Here is an 18,094-nt window from a genome sequence, read left to right as displayed (position 1 = left end):
CATCGGCCAGGGGATCAGCGAGTTTCTTGTAGCACTCCTCAAAGACCTACCAGTTACCCTGCAGATCCCAGTTTTCCTCGTTGTCATGTTGTGTGTTTTGGTAAAGACTTTATAAATGATCAGTGACACATGCAAATAAATGAAATCTGAGTCTGTATACCAGTATCTCAATACTGGTATATTTATTTGACTCTTCTACAGGTATTAATGTATGGAAGTGTACAGGCAGCTTTCCAGCACGGCATCGCTGCACCTTTCCGCCATCCTCGAAGGGATCCGCCTCCTCTACAGCTGGAGCAACCGCAGGGTCAGCTCCAGGGGATCGAGGACTTTGACCGCTTAGCAGGAGGGGACGCACCACAACATGCCCCGAGGCACCGAGCAGATGATGGCAGATTAGACAGGAACCAGGTTCATCAGAGGCGACACAACAGACCCAGAGAAGAGCGAGCCAAGGTGGTTGTGGTGACAGTACGCACTGCCGAGTCTCCTTACAGTGAGGATGATATGAATGATGGGCGGCGTGAGGCAGAGCAAAATCTCTCTGCTGAGTCCGATTCAGGAAACCAAGAGGAGCTGGCTGGAGCGAGTGCTAGCAGTGTTGAAGCTAACACAGCCCAGTCAAAAACTAAACCTACTGACTCCTATTCATCTCCATCAAAGACTAAACCTGAGGAAGCGAATGAAAACCTTTCTAAAGATGAACTCAACAGACATAGTGTAAACTGATGTTCAGGTGAGCTCTCTTTAAATGCATGAAAAGTAAATCAAATTCGTCTTAGGAATATCTGACATTAGACATAAAATAGCGCTTAACTGTGAAAATATTTAACGTACCCTGTTTATGTATTAATGCTTCAGCATTTCACATGTGATAATGGGATGATGAATATTCTCATGCAACATAAATTGGTAAATAAGTAGATCATATATTTGACATATTTTCATTTGGGTTTGATTTGTCTGTTACGTTTGTTTTGATAGATGTTGAGCTTGTCCTGTGTGGGTGAATGTGTTCAGCCAGTAGATTTTATAGCTTTATATGCATGTCATGTACTGTGTATACATTAGAACTGGGCAATAAAACAACAATGATTGATTCTAAATTTTCCTCAATAACAATATAACAAATTAATTCAAACATTTATTGAATATTTGAGTCACAAACGAATTGGCGCTTAATTTTTAAGATTTATATTTGAGGATTAGGGATTGCGAACAGATTTTACTTAATTTTACTTATGCATATTTGTAGAAAAAAGATTTCATGATAAGTGCTTTGAATGTTCTACCTTAGATTTGTTAAGTAATCCACTATTTGGCATCAAGTATTTGTCATGTTTCGACCAAACAAAAAATTAAATCCACAATTAACCATTTGTTTTTCAACTCTCACTCAGGGCCAAAAATCAGTCTTTAAACTCGACAGAAATAATGATTTGCAATTTATCATGATGATTATCGGTATCAAATGATTTGATGAAATTTTTTTATCGTGATAACATTTTTGGCCATGTCGCACAGGCCTAATATACTAACGTAACCTCCATCTACTACTAAACTCTGGTAAAACAAAGTGCATGCTTTTCAACTGATCGCTTCCCACACCGGCTCGTCTGACTAGCATCACAACGCTAGATGGGTCAGTATTAGAATATGTGGACACTTACAAATACTTAGGTGTTTGGATAGACAGTTCCCTCTCTTTCCAGCCCAACATAAACCACCTTCAATCTAAAAGTAAGTCCAGAATCGGTTTCCTCTTCTGCAACAGGGCCTCGTTCACCCATGCTGCCAAACCTGCCTTGGTAAGAATGACTGTTCTACCCATGCTAGATTTCAGGGATGTCATATACAGATCTGCCTCAAACTCTCTTGTGAAAAAACTGGATGTGGTCTACCACAGTGCCATCCGTTTTGTTACCGGCGCCCAATTTAATACCCACCACTGCGACCTCTATGCATTAGTCGGCTGGCCGTCGTTACATAGCCTACTCGACACCTAACTCATTGGTACCAACTTATTTACAAGTGCTTGCTAGGCAGAGCCACCCTATACCTACGCTCACTGGTGTCTATATCATTACCCACCCGCAGCCTGCGCTCAAGCAGGTACATCTCTCTGGTCACCCCAAAAGCCCATACCACCTTCGGTCGCCACTCCAAGTTCTCCGCTGCCAACGACTGGAATGAGTTACAAAAACCCCTCAAGCTAGAGACCCGCATCCCCCTCACTGCCTTTTAAAGCACATCTGTCTGAACTCTTATCCGATCTATGTATATGGTAGGTCTCCTTCACCACTCACTTTTGCACACAATTACTAAAATTGCTCTGTCATGTCCCTTTCTAGTTGCTGCCTCATCTGTTTTATGCCCTTTTGATCCATTCCATCTGCACAAGTATGCTCAAATGTCATTCTTCCCACCGCTACTGCTACCTTGATTTCCAAAGGAAATGCAAAATTTACTTTCATCAGAGAACATAACTTTGGACCGCTCTGCAGTAGTCCAGTAATGTCGTGTAAAAATTCACAACACCAGTCCTTTTTGTCTTTAGCCCAGGCGAGATGCTTCTGACGCTGTCTTGTTCAAGAGTGGCTTGACACAAGGAATGACAGCTGAAACCCATGTCTTGCATACGTCTGTGCGTGGTGGTTCTTGAAGCACTGACTCTAGCTGCAGTCCACTCTTTGTGAATCTCTCCCACATTTCTGAATGAATTTTGTTTCACAATCCCCTCCAGGATGTGGTTATCCCTATTGCTTGTACACTTTTTTTTTTTTTTTTTTTTTCCTACCACATCTTTTCCTTCCTTTCACCTCTCTATTAATGTGCTTGGACACAGAGCTCTGAACAGCAGCTTCTTTAGCAATGACCTTTTGTGTCTTGCCCTCCTTGTGCAAGGTGTCAGTGGTCGTCTTTTGGACAGCTGTCAAGTCAGCAGTCTTCCCCATGATTGTGTAGCCTACAGAACTAGACTGAGACCATTTAAAGGCCTTTGCAGGTGTTTTGAGTTAGCTGATTAGAGTGTGGCACCAGGTGTCTTCAATATTGAACCTCTTTCACAATATTCTAATTTTCTGAGATAGTGATTTTGGGGTTATAATCATCAAAATTAAAAGGAATGAACAATTGAAATATATCAGTCTGTGTGGAATGAATGTATACATTATACAGGTTTCACTTTTTGAATGGAATTACTGAAATCAATTTTTTGATATTCTAATTATGTGACCAGCGTGTGTGTGTGTGTGTGTGTGTGTGTGTGTGTGTATATAGACTATATTTTCAAGATCGTATATCGTGATTTTTATTGTTGCCATACCATTTACGCATACAATCTGACCTACCTCCTTGAATGGTCAAAATCTCATTTACTTAATCTTTGATTAAATATTTGGCTTTAAAGAGGTTGATTTCCACTCTGAGTAAACTTGGTGTGTAAATGTTTAGTTCTTTCTATAATGCAGTGAAATGGAATTTATTTAAATTATTTTATTTGACTTGCAATGGTAATTTTATTTGTTGAAATATATCTAAATATTATTGACTTTGTGTTAAGCATTTTGTGTATTATATTTGTTACTGCAGGACCAGCAAGCGTCAGCAGAAGACAGGGACTCGTCTGTCTCACTGACACAAGTTGAAACTGTCAGAGGTCCTTCATATCAGTGGAGTAGACCGCTTCTACGTCAGTCAAAACAGGAAGATTAGTGCTTTTTGCTGGACTGTGGAGAGTTAATGTCCTTGACTAACTGATTTACAGATGGTGATTGTTTTAATGTGGATGTACAGCATTTTGAAGTTTACCCAAGGGGAACCACCACAGTGTTGCCATCTGCCTTGGTCTGCTGTACAGGCAACTGAATGTGCCTTTCCCTGAGCAGAGTCACTAATACTGTTTGGTGACTCTGCTCAATATTTCATGACTTCAGCTCCACTTCAGCGGCTTCCTCAGTTAGAGCAAAATATTCAATAAACCACACAGCAGCCAGATTAAACAGGATCTCAGGGAAACAGTAAATGGATAAAAACATTATTTACTTGATCTGGTGTTTCTGTGTCTTACTCGTGGACAGGAATCATGGTGAATTGAAATTCTTTTTGAAGGTGAAAAATAAATTTGTAATTTTGGTTTTTTTAATTGGGATGAAAACTACTAACTTTAGAATGAGGCATTTTTGGGATTAATAAAATCAAACATCCTGACCATCATTTGCATTGGGACACGTGTTACATTGGATCTTGGATACCTTATTCCTTGTAGCAAAGCTGCAGCAGATATCATGAAAGTATAGTAGCTTTTGGATTCATGCAGAATACATTTTCCTCTCACCTGAGCTTTCACACTCATGTGTCAGCACACCCCTGTGAACACCAGTAGGACACAGCATATATGAAACCCTTTAAAAAGGGTGTGATGTCTAATATTACTGCATTTTTCACAGTCACAACCCAAAGAATATCCACAAATCTCATACCAAAATTAAAACAGCATTAAATCCAAGTGTGCCATTTAGACAGTCAGTGACAACTTTCAGTGTTAATTTGGCACTACATTGCACAGCCACATGTGTGCACACAAAGGCATAGAGGCACACATAGGCAGAGTCAACAAGAAATAGCCCTTGTGGGCTCTGCTGGCCATCTGCTGACCAGGATGATTTGTTCTGTTACTGAGGGCATTAATTATCATGAAGGTTTTAAATTTAATTAGAAAATGAATGCTCTTGTGTTTTTTTGTTCTTTTACATTGCAGAAGGGTGACCGTTTCCTTGGTATTTTGTGGATCTGGGAATCTTTTCTAACTTGGGGGAGTTTACATTCCACAATTTACAAACAAGCCCTTGGTGGATATATTGCAGACTGATTTCGGTATTTTTTAGATTTAAACTAAACATCACTTTGGGTAAACAAAATTAAAGCATTTCCCCACCAGAAAAATCCTCGAATAAATAAAATATAAAAAGCAAAATAATAACAATCAGGAAAGAGACTACATTTTTTGTGTCAGGTCAATATTTTCTGAGTTTATTGAGTCATTCTCTTGTAATCTCAACAATGATTGAAAAGAGCAATAGAGATAAAGTTTCTTATAGGCTATTATCTTTTTTCCGCGGATCCGTTTGTATCCTCTCGGCGACCCCTGGTTGCCTCCGGGGCCGTAGTTTGGGAACCTGCGCACCGCCTGAAACTCATTTCCTGATTGGCTGACTGGAAGGTGCGTGGTGACAGAAAACCCAGCTAAACTGGCGTCTCTGCTGTGAATGTTTGTCTGTCTCAAAGCCTTTTGACAAGCACGATTAACTAGGTCGTCCACGTGGATAATCAATCATGGAATTATTGGTTCGATATCTTGACAGGAGAAATTCTATAAGGTAAGGTTTTTTTTTTATTTTTTATTTTTTTTTCATTTAATGACTGCCGTTCAAAAGTAGCTTTGGGAAATGTTTTCGGAATGTTTCTAAAATATGAAATAGTTTTTTTAAAAAGGGGGGGTATGTTTCTGAAATAATAATGTGTAACCCGTTAGCGGCCAAAATGAACCTGAAGCTTATTTAGATAATGGTGTTGTCTTACATTAAAACAGCACCAGTCATGTAACCCTTCCAGGACAGGGCCAGTAGGAAACTTAATGCAACATTGCACAGTTAGCACAGTTATGCACATTAAGATGAAAATAAAATGTGTAATTTAACCACACTCCTTATGATTAATTTCCAACAACAGTAAATGTGAATACTATGTCAGGGAGAGCCTGTGGGCGACATACTGTTAAGAAAATGTTGAAAGTGCACTCACTGAGCTAACCTTGGACTTAAACCCAGGCAGCACCATGAATGCATGCAGTGTACTCAGTACATGGGGTTCTTCCTGTGAAAGATGACCATTCTGGTGCACTGAAAAACACAACTATTGCTCAAGTAAATTATCATGAAATAATTGCATTCTCTGCAGGTTCACTTCTGTTTTTTCGTCCCCCAATCCTGAGTGATGCATTCTGGTCTCTTCATACTAGGAGAGCAACTACTCAGTGAAATGGAAAACGTTTCGCATTTAGTTTCTCAGTTCTTGTATGATATCACGTTTTGTTGTAACTTTTTGTTGGTTTCAGCTCTGTCATGACTCAAGATATTGTCAAAGATGAGAACCTGAGAGATGACCTGAGGTATTACTTCATGAGCCCGTGTGAGAAGTACCGGGCCCGACGACACATACCCTGGAAGCTTGGGGTGCAGATCCTGAAAATTGCCATGATCACCACACAAGTAAGATTTAATCGTGTAGATTAGTAAAATGACCTGGCAAGAAGGTCCACCCAGAAAAATGCCTCATGGAAGTGTATTCTGTCTAAGGCATGTAGTCTAGTGCAGTAAATGTATATGAGTTAGTGTTATTATGACAACTTTGAGTCTCACAGTGGGGAGACACACAGGGTCCTACTTAGTGTTTTCAAATGGAAGATGATGAAATAAGTGAACTCCACCCTTATATCTGAAACTTGCTCATCTTGCTGCTGGCTGGTAAAGCTGATAATGAAGGAATTTGGAGTTAAGTTGCACAAACAAATTATTTTGGTAGTGGGACAAAGTGCAGCAAAAACAAAACGGAAACGACTCAATAACTTCATTGATATTTTGCTCATGAAGTAAAATGACTACTTCAAGTCCATGGTTGTATGTGATCTTTAAAATGGGCAAAGTCCTAAACAATATTGTAAATTTTGAAATTGGAAATTACAAAATAAAGTGATAAATGGCTTAAGCAAATTATAAAAAAAAAAAAAAAGTAGAACACTAAACAAGAATAAATCTTAGTTACCTTCACTCTTGATTATTGCTGCAAGCATCAACTTGGAAAAATAAATGTCCCCTGTTTTCTCCGTAGCTCATCCTGTTCGGCCTCAACAACCAGCTAGTGGTGTCCTACAAGGAGGAGAACATGATGGCCCTCAAAAACCTTTTCCTGAAGGACTACAGTGGGGTGGATGAGGACGACTACAGTGTTGCTGTCTACACGCAACATGGTGTCTATGAAAGTCTGTTTTATGTCCTGGATCAGGCAAGTTCAACCCCTTACACACTTAACACCCCCCTTTTACCACTACTGGGTAAAATAAGAAAAGTAACCATTGTAATGTGGTGTTCATGTCATATGGGATAGATGGTGGAGATTGGTGGGGGAAGTATCCTGGTTATGTATAACACATGTAAACATTTGTCACGGTCTCAGAAAACATGGATACATCCTTATCCTTGCGGAATCAAGACATACTGTTTATGATCATGTTTCTCATGTTCCATGTAAATGCCAAACCAGGATGATACTTAAAACTGGGACGCTAATGTTCATTTAAACATACTTGATGGAATTTAAAATATTCCACATTTATCTGGAAACTGCTACGTCACTTAATGTTTTCCCAGTGTGTGTGTGTGTGTGTGTCAATGCAGTTTGCAGCATCTTACCAATATTATGTAAAATGTTTTACCTGAGGTACTTGGTATTTATAGTACAGCCAGTTGGACCGGCTTTCCGTGGGGGCCATCAGTTACGCTGAGGATGAAGAAGGCAAGCTGCTGCCTCTCACCATCTGTAAAGAGTACTACAAGAGAGGCAGCGTGGAGCCCTCAAACGAGGCCTATGACATTGACGCTCAGCTGGAGACGGGTGAGAGGAAACTTTAAAAAAAGTTTTTTTTATGTTTTTGTAAAATGATCAGCTTACCAGTGAACTCACTGACTGCTTATTTAGGCTGCCAAGATCTCAATCACAGTTGCAAAATTGTTGTCACAGTACATGACGAACTGCAAACCTGATTGGGTGTTTCCGATTTGCATGTTTAAAACAACCAAAAAATTATAGACGCACAATGCATTCAAGAATTCTGTTTACAATCATTGTAATGGTAGAACCTGAATGACTAAATCACCAGTATTATAGAAACAATATTACGAGTCAACCAGTAATTTGAAGGCCAATCAAAAGTTACTTTAAGAGATGGTGTGTTTTTTTTTTTTTTTTTTTTTTTAATTTTTTTTTATGGGTGGTGGTGGTTGGTTTTCTCATTGGATAATTGTAGAAACATGTGAGTGTCAGTGTTCATTTTCTCACTGCATTTGCGTCCCTGCTCTCAGTTTGCATGTCACATGAACCAAAGACTGCAAACCAGTGGAAAACCCAGAATTCATCCTTTTTTGATCTGGACTTTTACAGGTATACATCACCAATCACTTTACTGCATATGGCTGCAGCTAACGCACATCAATTAGTCGTTATCTAATGTACATTCATTTTTGCTTTCAGGCTAGTTGACATCAAATTAACTTTCCAGCTGAAAGGAATCAACCTTCAGACAGTGAGTTCACGGGAGTTACCCGACTGCTACTCGTTCTACGTTACGGTATGGTTCACTTTTGTACAAACCGATTTTAAACCGTGTTGAAGCCTTGTGACCACTGAATTTCATGATGATACAACTACTTTTCTGATTGTTTTACTGTTCTACTTTGCCTTCGTCTTGTCCCTAGATAACATTTGACAACCAATGTCACAGTGGAAAAGTGAAAATTCTCCTGGACATCGATGCTCGGAGCTATGCATGCCGAGACTGGAAGATATCTGGGACGGGTAAGGTGTAGTTGTCTACCTGAGAGAAAGTAAGGGAGGGGGTGGGGAGAGAATAATAAACATAAAATAAAACATGACAGATTTATGGGATTAATAGATGTTTGTACATTGTGGCTATTCTAGAGGGACAGAGGTTAACATACAAATGCATATTTATAATATTTACGTATTGTTATAAAGTTTCAAGTGTCAAAAGTATATTTTTAGTTGTCTTGTGCTGAAGTACTATAAAGCACCTACATGAGGAAAAGTTAACAGAGCAATAAGTGTGTGTCCTGTCACTAAATTTAGAAAATGTTATAACTGCCAAGAAGTATTTACAAATGTTTACATACCACAGTGAGAAGGTTTTTTTTGTACTGCATGTTAACTAAATCCCACATCTTGTGTAGTTTTAAACAGATGAAAACTTTACTAAACTATACCATTTGGCCCAAAAATGCAGATGCCTTTTTACTGTTACTGAGGTGTTTTCCTGTACACTTATCAGTAATGAGCGTGAGGGCAGTTATGTAAGAGATAAACACACCCCCACACTTTGTCTCTGTTTCAGCTCAGAAGAACACACACTATCTTCTGGTGTTTGATGGCTTCGTCATTCTTGTTTGCCTCACGTCAGCCGTGCTGTGCACTCGCTCCATCGTACTGGCTGTCAGGTTGCTCCAGGTCAGCTGTTCAGTCACTGCTCACACTGTACAGTATCATACAGGGACTCAGTCTTTCCTGTATTTAGTCTTATATATATATATATATATATATATATATAGGGGACAACTTGTGTTTGGTACACAAACTGCAGGCATTGTGTTGCTGCTATGATGAGGATATCTATATAGAATTTACATTTAGTCATCAATTGATCTGATATTGTGTTGTGGACACTTGCATTGGTGTGGTGTCTGTGTTTTTGTTTAGAGATTCTCCAGATTCTTGCATGAGAACTACAATCGTAAGGTGTGTGAGGATGACCAGGGGGAGTTCCTGAATGGCTGGTATGTGCTGGTTATTGTCAGCGACCTCCTGGCCATAATTGGATCCATACTAAAGATGGAAATACAAGCAAAGGTAAATCAATGGTGTACCACTGTTTTTAGAGAGAAGATGCCTTGGGTTACTACCTGGCAAATGTGAAAGGAGAGGCAAAAAAAAAAACCTTGTGTAACGTGTATGTATGAATCTGCCTCTCCCCACGCTGTAAACATAAAGTTGCATTTAAGACATGGGTTATCATTGGATAAGGCAAAAATAATTTTTTATTTTTTTAGCAGTCAGTATCGCGATCATGTGGCCCTAACTGCATGGCATCACTTTTCGAGTTTACATCTCGTTATATATTAAGCAATTGAGAAATAAAATTCTAGGAGTATCTCAGTGCTGGTGGACTTTGGAGTGAAAAGGCTCAACCCTGTAAAGACGTGTTTATTTTAACCTTTTGTCCTGTGTCCTTTTTTATAGCCACCACGATAAGTGTTTAAAACAAACTTGACAGAAATAGAATAAATGTTTCCCTTATACACAATGCCCCCTCCTCCCCGACCAAGGCTCTTCTTTTTATTTATTTATTTATTTATTTATTTATTTTTTTAGAGGAAAGCACTGCTCGTCTTCTGTTGTGAGTTGTTAACTTCCTGTTAAGGATAATTTTTTACCTTGATTTGGAAATGCCAGTCTTGAATAGACATTTTTCATGGCAGACAACTTAACTTGTAAAAGCAGGAAAAGCACAGGTGTAAATGATAACATTAACAATGGCTTCAAGTGTTCCAGTAAACAGCATTTGCGAGTGAGCATGCACAATACCAGATTCCTGGAACTGGATCACCTAACTGGTTAACAATTGATAGGATGCTCCCCTGATGTAGTTCCTCATTGTACTTTAAGCCCTAATAAAATAAGAAAATCCACACAGATCATGGCACAGTTTACCACCGGTTACAATAAAGTCATACTTACAGTTGAGTAGCTTTAAGATTTAAACCAACTTGATGCACTTTTTTTTTTTTTTCCTTCTCTCCTGTAGAGCCTAACCAGTTACGATGTGTGCAGTATCTTCCTAGGAACGTCTACATTAATGGTGTGGGTCGGTGTGATCAGGTATCTGGGATACTTCCAGAAATACAACGTGAGTCTCGTAACCCGTTGTCCCTCATTGTACACGGTCTTTCCCTGCACTCAAGATGACTATCAAGCCAGTTTCGGAGAATCCTGTAAGGTCTCTTGTAGTAAAATGTATTTAAATCTCTGGATGAGCAACATTAATCAACTGTGTGCAGAGAAAAATTTAAGCCAGTGCTACTAACTACAGTGGATGCTCAGTATATTAGAATAATTGTGACATGTAACTTTTTACGTTTTAGTTGGAAATTTAAGATGCATAATGTCGGATTGCAGGTTTTAAAATCAAATGTCTTGAACTATTCTTTCATGTTGTGGTTTAACAATAAGTTACTTCATGCCTCCATACTTCTCGTGTTTGTAGGTGTTGATTTTAACCATGAAAGCGGCCTTCCCCAAGGTCCTGCGTTTCTGCTGCTGTGCAGGCATGATCTACCTCGGCTACACCTTCTGTGGGTGGATTGTACTGGGGCCATACCATGAGAAGGTAACTCTCTTAACTGGTTTGAAGAGAGCAGAGGATGCTGAGGGTCAGAGATTAGAGAAGTGAGTTTATGATGGGTCAATTGCAGGTCTGAATCACTGCACTGGTTCTTCTTCACAGGGATGTGGGGGGGGGATAGAGGAACTATCTAGGTTCTTTTCAGAGACTTGACCCCTGTTTATTCCTGCAGAACTGCTGAGACCACTAGAATAAGGTTGCATTTGGGATTGCCCAAATGTGTATGTGTGTACATCTTTAAATTGGCTGAAACATCATGCTTTGGTTGAACACAAACTATGCCGGCAGACTCGAGTATGTATGGTAATCATTTAGATGTTTTAGCTTAAGTGTGGGGATATATCCTATTGGATGAATATTACATTTACTGTGTACAAAGTGTTAATGAATATAGGTGTTCTGTACCAGGTCTGCCCTGGGGGGTGTGGGGGGTGTGGGTGGTGGGTTGTTTTGTTTTTTTAAATAAATAACTCCTTTTGCAGGTGATAAATACTATGATCCTTAGGTTTTCTCAGAATTGTTTCACTGCAACTGGTCAGTTTTGTAACTTTTGAGATGCTGTTTCAACATTAAGTCCTGCTAAGTGAGAGAACTACTCCAAAATTACCTTTTTTGGCTTCCTTGTCCAGGAAAACCTTCAGGTCATTGGCCTTATTTATTTATTTATTTTTTTGAAGACTCTACCACTAGGTGTCAGTATAGGTTAGTTGAATACTCAAGCTCAACCTTCAATGAGAGCAGCTTTCTGTCCAGACCAAATTTAAAAAAAGTTATTTCCCTCTTCTATTAGACAGTGAAGACGTGACCTGAAATAACTGGTTAGAAATGGGGAAGGTTGACCTCCAACAAAGCTACCCTGCAGGACTCAAACTGGGGACTGTGTGGTTACATGATCAGCATCTTAAATCGATCACCATGAAATAACCACAATTTTTAAAGTTTACTGCCATTAACTTCACACACCACAGCAAAAACTATACAGGCTACAATAGATAACATGTAATTTTAAGCAGTAAGAAACGGAACATAACATGGTGGTGGCGGGGGGTTATACTCTGAAAACACAAAGTCAAATGGTGTGTTTTTTTTTGTTTTTTTTTGTTTAATATTTTTAACTGCAATCGGGAGACATTTCGACATGGTGGACCATCACCTTGGACACAAAGTGCCATCAGGAAAAACGTGTTTAGTGGTCCTCGCCCGTTAACATAAATTATTTACGGATGTCTGAACATGCAGTAGGCGTCTAAACAAGGCAGTGCTCGTACTGTAGGAGAGACAGATGTGAGATAGACTGAGATCAGCTGCCCCGGGCTAAGTGACGTCTCACTGACCAAATGGAAATCTGTTTGTCATCTTAAACTGAAGAGGAGTAACTGGTGTAAATAAGTCGTGGGCTGAATTATTATTTTATTCTTTGAAGTGGGACCCTCAGGTCAGCTTACTTGAGGATACTCATGATACATGAACTAGAACTTGACTGACACTCATGGGGTCAGTCAAAAGTATATTTGTATTACGTTAATTGCAGCTTCATTTTCACAAGTTGGTGGAAGTGAGAATCGCTTCACCTGCAGCGCAGTTTCAGTTCTGTGTCAACCGCCACAGTGAACTGGTACGTGGTCATGATATTTACAATGCGGGCGTGCGGGGAGTCCCCTCTAGTGTGCTGACAGCCCTTCCAGGCTCCTCTGTCTATTTACTCTAGGAGTAAACAGAGGATGTTCTGGGACTTGCCATCCCACATGTCTTCAAGTGCTGTGCCCTGGATCCATACTGTTGCAGTGGGATGTTGTTTTTAGATACTATAACATTCTGGGGGAACATGGCCATCTGTCTCTTTGTTTGCCTTTCTGTCTTTATCGTTCCACATCTATCAACCATCACGTTTCTGTCAGTCTCTTGCACCTCCTCCTTCTTTGTAAACCCTTTCTCTGTAAGGATGCTTCTGTTTTGTGAAAGTCTATCTACATTCCAAAGATGCTGCTTGGAAAATGTACAGTATACAGGCACAATATAGAATTTAAACTGGATGTACATGTTGTTCACTTGAACGCACATCCTGAATACTTTTTCATGTCTTGTATATTAATACTAGTAATCTGAAATAACTCTTTCCAGTTTTTAGCCTCCCTCCATCCCTCATCTTGTGGTCCCCAACCTTTTTGGATTGTTACTTATAATAATTAAATTAATCAATTAGTTGACTCACTGCCCTTGTGTTAACTATTAACTGTCCGCACTTCCATCTCTCTAGTTTGAGGGCCTGAGTCGTGTAGCAGAGTGCCTATTTTCCCTGTTGAACGGCGACGACATGTTCACCACCTTCGCCCAGCTAAAGGACAAAAACACTTTGGTCTGGCTCTTCAGCCGGGCCTACCTCTACTCCTTCATCTCCCTGTTCATCTACATGGTGCTCTCGCTCTTCATCGCCCTCATCACAGACGCCTACGAGACCATCAAGGTACTTAATCTGTGGTTTGATTTTAGTGAGGTGAAAGCTGCTATGAACATATCAGTGACTACGAATTGCCGCTTTACAGGAATGCAAATGCAGAGCTGAAACAATTAGTAGATTGGTCAATTAGTCAACTGACAGACAGGGGGGGTGGGACAATTTTGATAATCACTCTCTGGTTCCAGCAACCAGATGTGACATGTGATCCGCTGCTAGTCTGTCATATGGTAGTAAACTGAATATCTTTGGACTGATGTTTAGATAAAACAAGAATTTTAAAGATGCTGCTTTGGGGAAATTGTAATTGTCATTAATTTATTTTATAGACAAAAGAATTAATAAACTAATCAAAAGGGAATCGGCAGATCACTAAATAATGAAATAACTGTTACAGCCCTAATGCAAACTTGGCACCTATTAGGTCATGCTAATGATTAAGGAATGATGGCAAGCAAATTTTGGTGACATGTATGTACTCTAAGGGCTCCTTTTAAGTAGTAGTTTTAAGTTTGTTCTGTTGTCCTTCAAAAAGACGTCTAGATTATCCACTGTTGAATTAGTCTTGATCTCTAAAGTCGAGTATTTTTTGTTATCACTGTTGCATTTCTTTTTTTGCACCAACAGAACTACCAAAAGGAAGGATTCCCATTGACGGACCTGCAGAAGTTCCTCAGAGTGCAGAAAGATGTTTTTGTTGCGGAAGAAAGTAGTCAGACAGACCTCCCCCACAAACACTCTGTGTTCTGCTGCTGCCAACGGTATGACGGTGTTTACAGTTATTTTGTTGCTTTGATAATATTCAGACCCTGCTGCACACAGTCACACCTGGAAGCTGCACTGTACAAACATCACTGAAACATGAGCCACGTTGTGGTTTGAATGCCTTACTCAAAGCTAGTAACACATCTTTTCTGTGCAGAAAACTCTGTGTGCTTTGCTTACACCTTGAGATTTCGTATTTCTCTATACGTCCCCCGTTTTCTGCTCATTCCTTTTCTATGAGCCAATCTCTATCATCAGCATGCAGCAGACTGGAGTGGAGTTTCCTCCACGCTGTGGTTTGGCTCACTCTTACATGGCCTAAAGAGCAATGAAATTAGTGGTGGGAGCTATGCAGACACACCCAGTGATGGGCTGATTACAGAGAAACTGAGGCTGTACGCTGGGAAGAACCCAGACCCCCCTCCTCTAACTGCCTGCCATCTCTCCCTCTTTGCTGTGTTGCCTTCCAAATAAACAGCCTACAGTCAACACTCAGTAAAGCCAATTGAGGCAGTGCTTACTTCAGAAGAGTTATCTGACTCAAATGTCACATCGTATGCTTTTTATCACTTGATCTCCCTTTTTGTAATCGGAAGACGTGTGGGTGTTTTGTGTGTGGTTTTTTTTTTTTTGGGGGGGGGGGGTCCCCATAATGTTTGAATAATGAGTTGCACTTCTCACGTTTTTAATTTCACCATCTATTTTGAAGCTACAGTGTAGAGTTTATGCACAACTTGGTGCTTGTTGAAAAGTCCCTGCTTCCTCTTTAACGGTCTGTATCTTTTCTGTTTGGTAGAAACTGAGCTCAAACAAAAGCAGCACTTCACCTGTCTGTGGTGTCTCATGTTGGCTTTTGCTTCTGCATTCTTAAAGATTCCTAAACCTTTTGATATATAATTACATTTCCCTTTCTTGTTTGCTGTAACAAACACCAGGCTTGGTTTCTGTAGCCATCACCATCCTTCCACTTAAAGCACGAGTCCCTTTTTAAGACTGGGGGAGTGGGCTGCTGCAGTATTTGTATAGAATTTTGCAGTGTTTGGCATTCAACTATTATTTAATGCAAGCAAGGGCCCCAAATGTTTGTACACACTGTATAAAATAATTTTGAGTCATGTAATCAGTGGGGATAAGATGGGGAAAAGTTTTCTTGCTTTTTCTGACATTATGAAAGTATCAGTTTTTCCTTTTTTCAGGGCTCTCTCATCGTTATTGTTTTACCAGACATTAACACTCTGTGGGCTTTCCTACTTGCGCTACAGTAATTTTCTATCGCAGAGCCACACGGTTTTCCTGCTCTGGAAACCTGACTGTTTACGGAAGTTCAGTCTCTGTTACAGAGCCATTATGTGATGTGTAATAGTGTAAAGTAATGCAAGACTGACTATTGAATAAGCATCTAATCTGTGAAGATGAGTGTGAAACTGCTGGTGGCCTTTTGTTGTTTATTTATTTTTTTAGAGTTGGCTGACTTTTTGTCATTAGGGGCACTCTTGTCAAGTTGCACATATTCTGTAATTGCAGTCATTTGCAGCCTCTGACCTGACCAAATGTAATTATTACGAGTATCTTTTGTCTCGCTGCGCTCCCAAAAATTAGATCAGTGTTCTCAGCAAACATGTTAATGTCTTAGTGGATGAAATTTCATCTGCATACACTCTGCCTCTTCCTGCTGTTGTCTTCCTCTAAGCAAGTTGAGGAGCAAGAGTTGCCCTTCGTTTGGATTTAAAACTTGTTATTTGGAACTAATGTATCAAGTTTGCCGTTGAGATAACGTGTTATGGCTTAAGAGTCTTGTTAATGAGATTAAATATTTAATGAACTCGTATGGACATTGTCAATGTCACTGAAATAGCTATTAAGATCCCTACAATGAAATGGTGATGTCTTAAGACTTGAATGCATCTTCTACAATTCATAAACAGTGTGATTTGTTTTTTTTCTCTCTTCTCCTCACAGTATAATAAAGCAGCTTAGCTGAAAAGTGGATATTGTTTGACAAAGGGAGTGCAAAACTGTGCATAAAAACGATAAAACCTAAAGTTGAGGTGGTTTTGCTTTCCAAGAGAATGATTGGACACCACTTCCTTGCTCTCTGAGGATGTGAATCCATTTCACAAACGACTGCAGCAGTTTGTGGAACAGTGAGTCTGAGACTCAACCCAGCAGTAAAATGTGCTGCTTATGGCAGATCATAAAGATGAATGGGGAAACGTCCATAATTGTTTACAGATTTGATGCAGCAGGAACATAATTAGCTGTTTCTCGAGCGCAAACACAAGAAAACGTTCACGCATGGTGACAAGGCTATGATTTTCAACGTGCTTGTTTGCGAGATTTATCCTCAGAATGGGTGTGCACAGTCCACAGATATCAGACCTAATCCTGCATCCCTTTATCTCTCTGTGTCAGGGCCAAACCTGCATGCAGGTGCCCAGAGAATAGAGGCATGCATGTGCAGGTTTGAATTCAAGGTACTGTCTCTAATGGTTTGTGTAGGGGATTATCTCAAACCCAGCAGTCTTACAATCAGAGTCTAGAGCGACCTTACCAGTCTGAACAAGCAGCCGCTTAAGTGAAACTCCTGTGACCTTTGTGACATATTGGATGCAACATCTCAAAACAAATGACTGAAAGTAGTTTCACACTGAACCAGGCTTGGATGGAAAAATGTCACATATTTAGCAATAACTTACTAAAATCTGTCAATCAAATCACACCCAGACTGTCCTAATGAAGCAGGGGCCTGTTTTCTTTCACATTAATGTTGACGTTTCACTAATCAAAACAAATGGCATGCCAATGACTAATACATAAGCATTCAAGAACCAAGTGGAACAAACTATTGCTCACAAATAGAAGATAAATTAATCATTTGTGAAACATGAAGCTTCCCCCATTTGGACTTGACAAAACCACTGAGATATTGTATGAGAGATTTGCTGACGCATCAACCACCATTTATTAATGACAAAGTAGAAAGCATGTACGTTTATCTTTGTATGGTGTTGTTGGTGAGACACTGGGTGTCTCATGCATCTTATTCGATCATATTTTCAGAGTTCCTGAGAATGATGACGTCATACTGATCAGCTGACAGCTCTCCCACCTCCAGATGAGACGGTTCTGGGAAGAGGACGATGCAGGGAACGGGACTTCACACGTCTGATTCAGACTTGATTTTCCAAAATTCTGGAAAGGGTAGATTTACCATTCCAGGAGAGATTCTGTGAGGTGCGATATGAAATGCCAAAGAAATTTCCTCTCGAACATGAAACTGGGGCTTGATCTAAAAAGATGGGACTGGAAACATAAGGTTTCATAACAGTAGCTGTTGGGAGTTCAGGATACTGTTGAAGTTTAATGGGCCTTTTTAAGGTCTGCACGTGCATTTAATTGAACTGGATTCTGTGTTTTCTGCATTGGACTGTTGCTGCAAACACTGGTGTTATGTGACATCATGCAGTGCTAGATGTGATTTATTTGTCAAGTGTTGTAGTAAAGCTAATATATTCATTTGTCCATTGTAAGATAATAATTCCTGTGTGCACATTAAGCTTTTCTCTCAAAGTTTGAGTCAGACAGCAAATCACTCAGTCAAAGCTGCAGACTAATTTACATGGTCA

General features: G+C 39.8%; 2 protein-coding genes across 2 annotated transcripts in view; both read left to right on the top strand.

Annotated features, from left to right (window-relative positions):
• The window catches only part of clcc1 (chloride channel CLIC-like 1), a 15,997-nt gene extending 11,949 nt beyond the window's left edge, over nucleotides 1-4,048 (top strand). Inside the window, exons 9-10 of the mRNA XM_046049262.1 lie at nucleotides 202-736; nucleotides 3,592-4,048. Coding sequence (XP_045905218.1) covers nucleotides 202-729 — 528 coding nt within the window. The 3' untranslated portion in view covers nucleotides 730-736; nucleotides 3,592-4,048. The remainder of the gene's footprint in view (nucleotides 1-201; nucleotides 737-3,591) is intronic.
• A 1,158-nt stretch (nucleotides 4,049-5,206) lies between these two features.
• Nucleotides 5,207-17,990, top strand: mcoln2 (mucolipin TRP cation channel 2). The gene is made up of 14 exons (XM_046049259.1): nucleotides 5,207-5,378; nucleotides 6,116-6,269; nucleotides 6,889-7,062; nucleotides 7,515-7,671; nucleotides 8,139-8,217; nucleotides 8,308-8,404; nucleotides 8,532-8,631; nucleotides 9,185-9,297; nucleotides 9,547-9,696; nucleotides 10,652-10,753; nucleotides 11,111-11,233; nucleotides 13,506-13,712; nucleotides 14,331-14,464; nucleotides 17,529-17,990. The coding sequence occupies exons 1-14, from the start codon at nucleotides 5,335-5,337 to the stop codon at nucleotides 17,563-17,565; spliced, it is 1,671 nt and encodes a 556-aa protein (XP_045905215.1). The 5' UTR covers nucleotides 5,207-5,334; the 3' UTR covers nucleotides 17,566-17,990.
• The last annotated feature ends 104 nt before the right edge of the window (nucleotides 17,991-18,094 follow it).

Source organism: Micropterus dolomieu, linkage group LG05 (assembly GCF_021292245.1).
Source record: "Micropterus dolomieu isolate WLL.071019.BEF.003 ecotype Adirondacks linkage group LG05, ASM2129224v1, whole genome shotgun sequence".
Lineage (NCBI taxonomy): Eukaryota > Metazoa > Chordata > Actinopteri > Centrarchiformes > Centrarchidae > Micropterus > Micropterus dolomieu.
The sequence above is the reverse complement of the archived record's forward strand: the minus strand, read 5'-3'. Positions and strand labels throughout refer to the sequence as shown.

What these genes read in the sequence shown, in the direction of transcription:
- mcoln2 (XM_046049259.1), top strand. Translation starts at nt 5,335, where the DNA reads ATGGAATTATTGGTTCGATATCTTGACAGGAGAAATTCTATAAG. An exon ending in AGATGGAAATACAAGCAAAG is followed by an intron (nt 9,697 to 10,651) that starts GTAAATCAATGG and finishes TCTCTCCTGTAG; the next exon opens with AGCCTAACCAGTTACGATGT. An exon ending in TGGGGCCATACCATGAGAAG is followed by an intron (nt 11,234 to 13,505) that starts GTAACTCTCTTA and finishes CCATCTCTCTAG; the next exon opens with TTTGAGGGCCTGAGTCGTGT.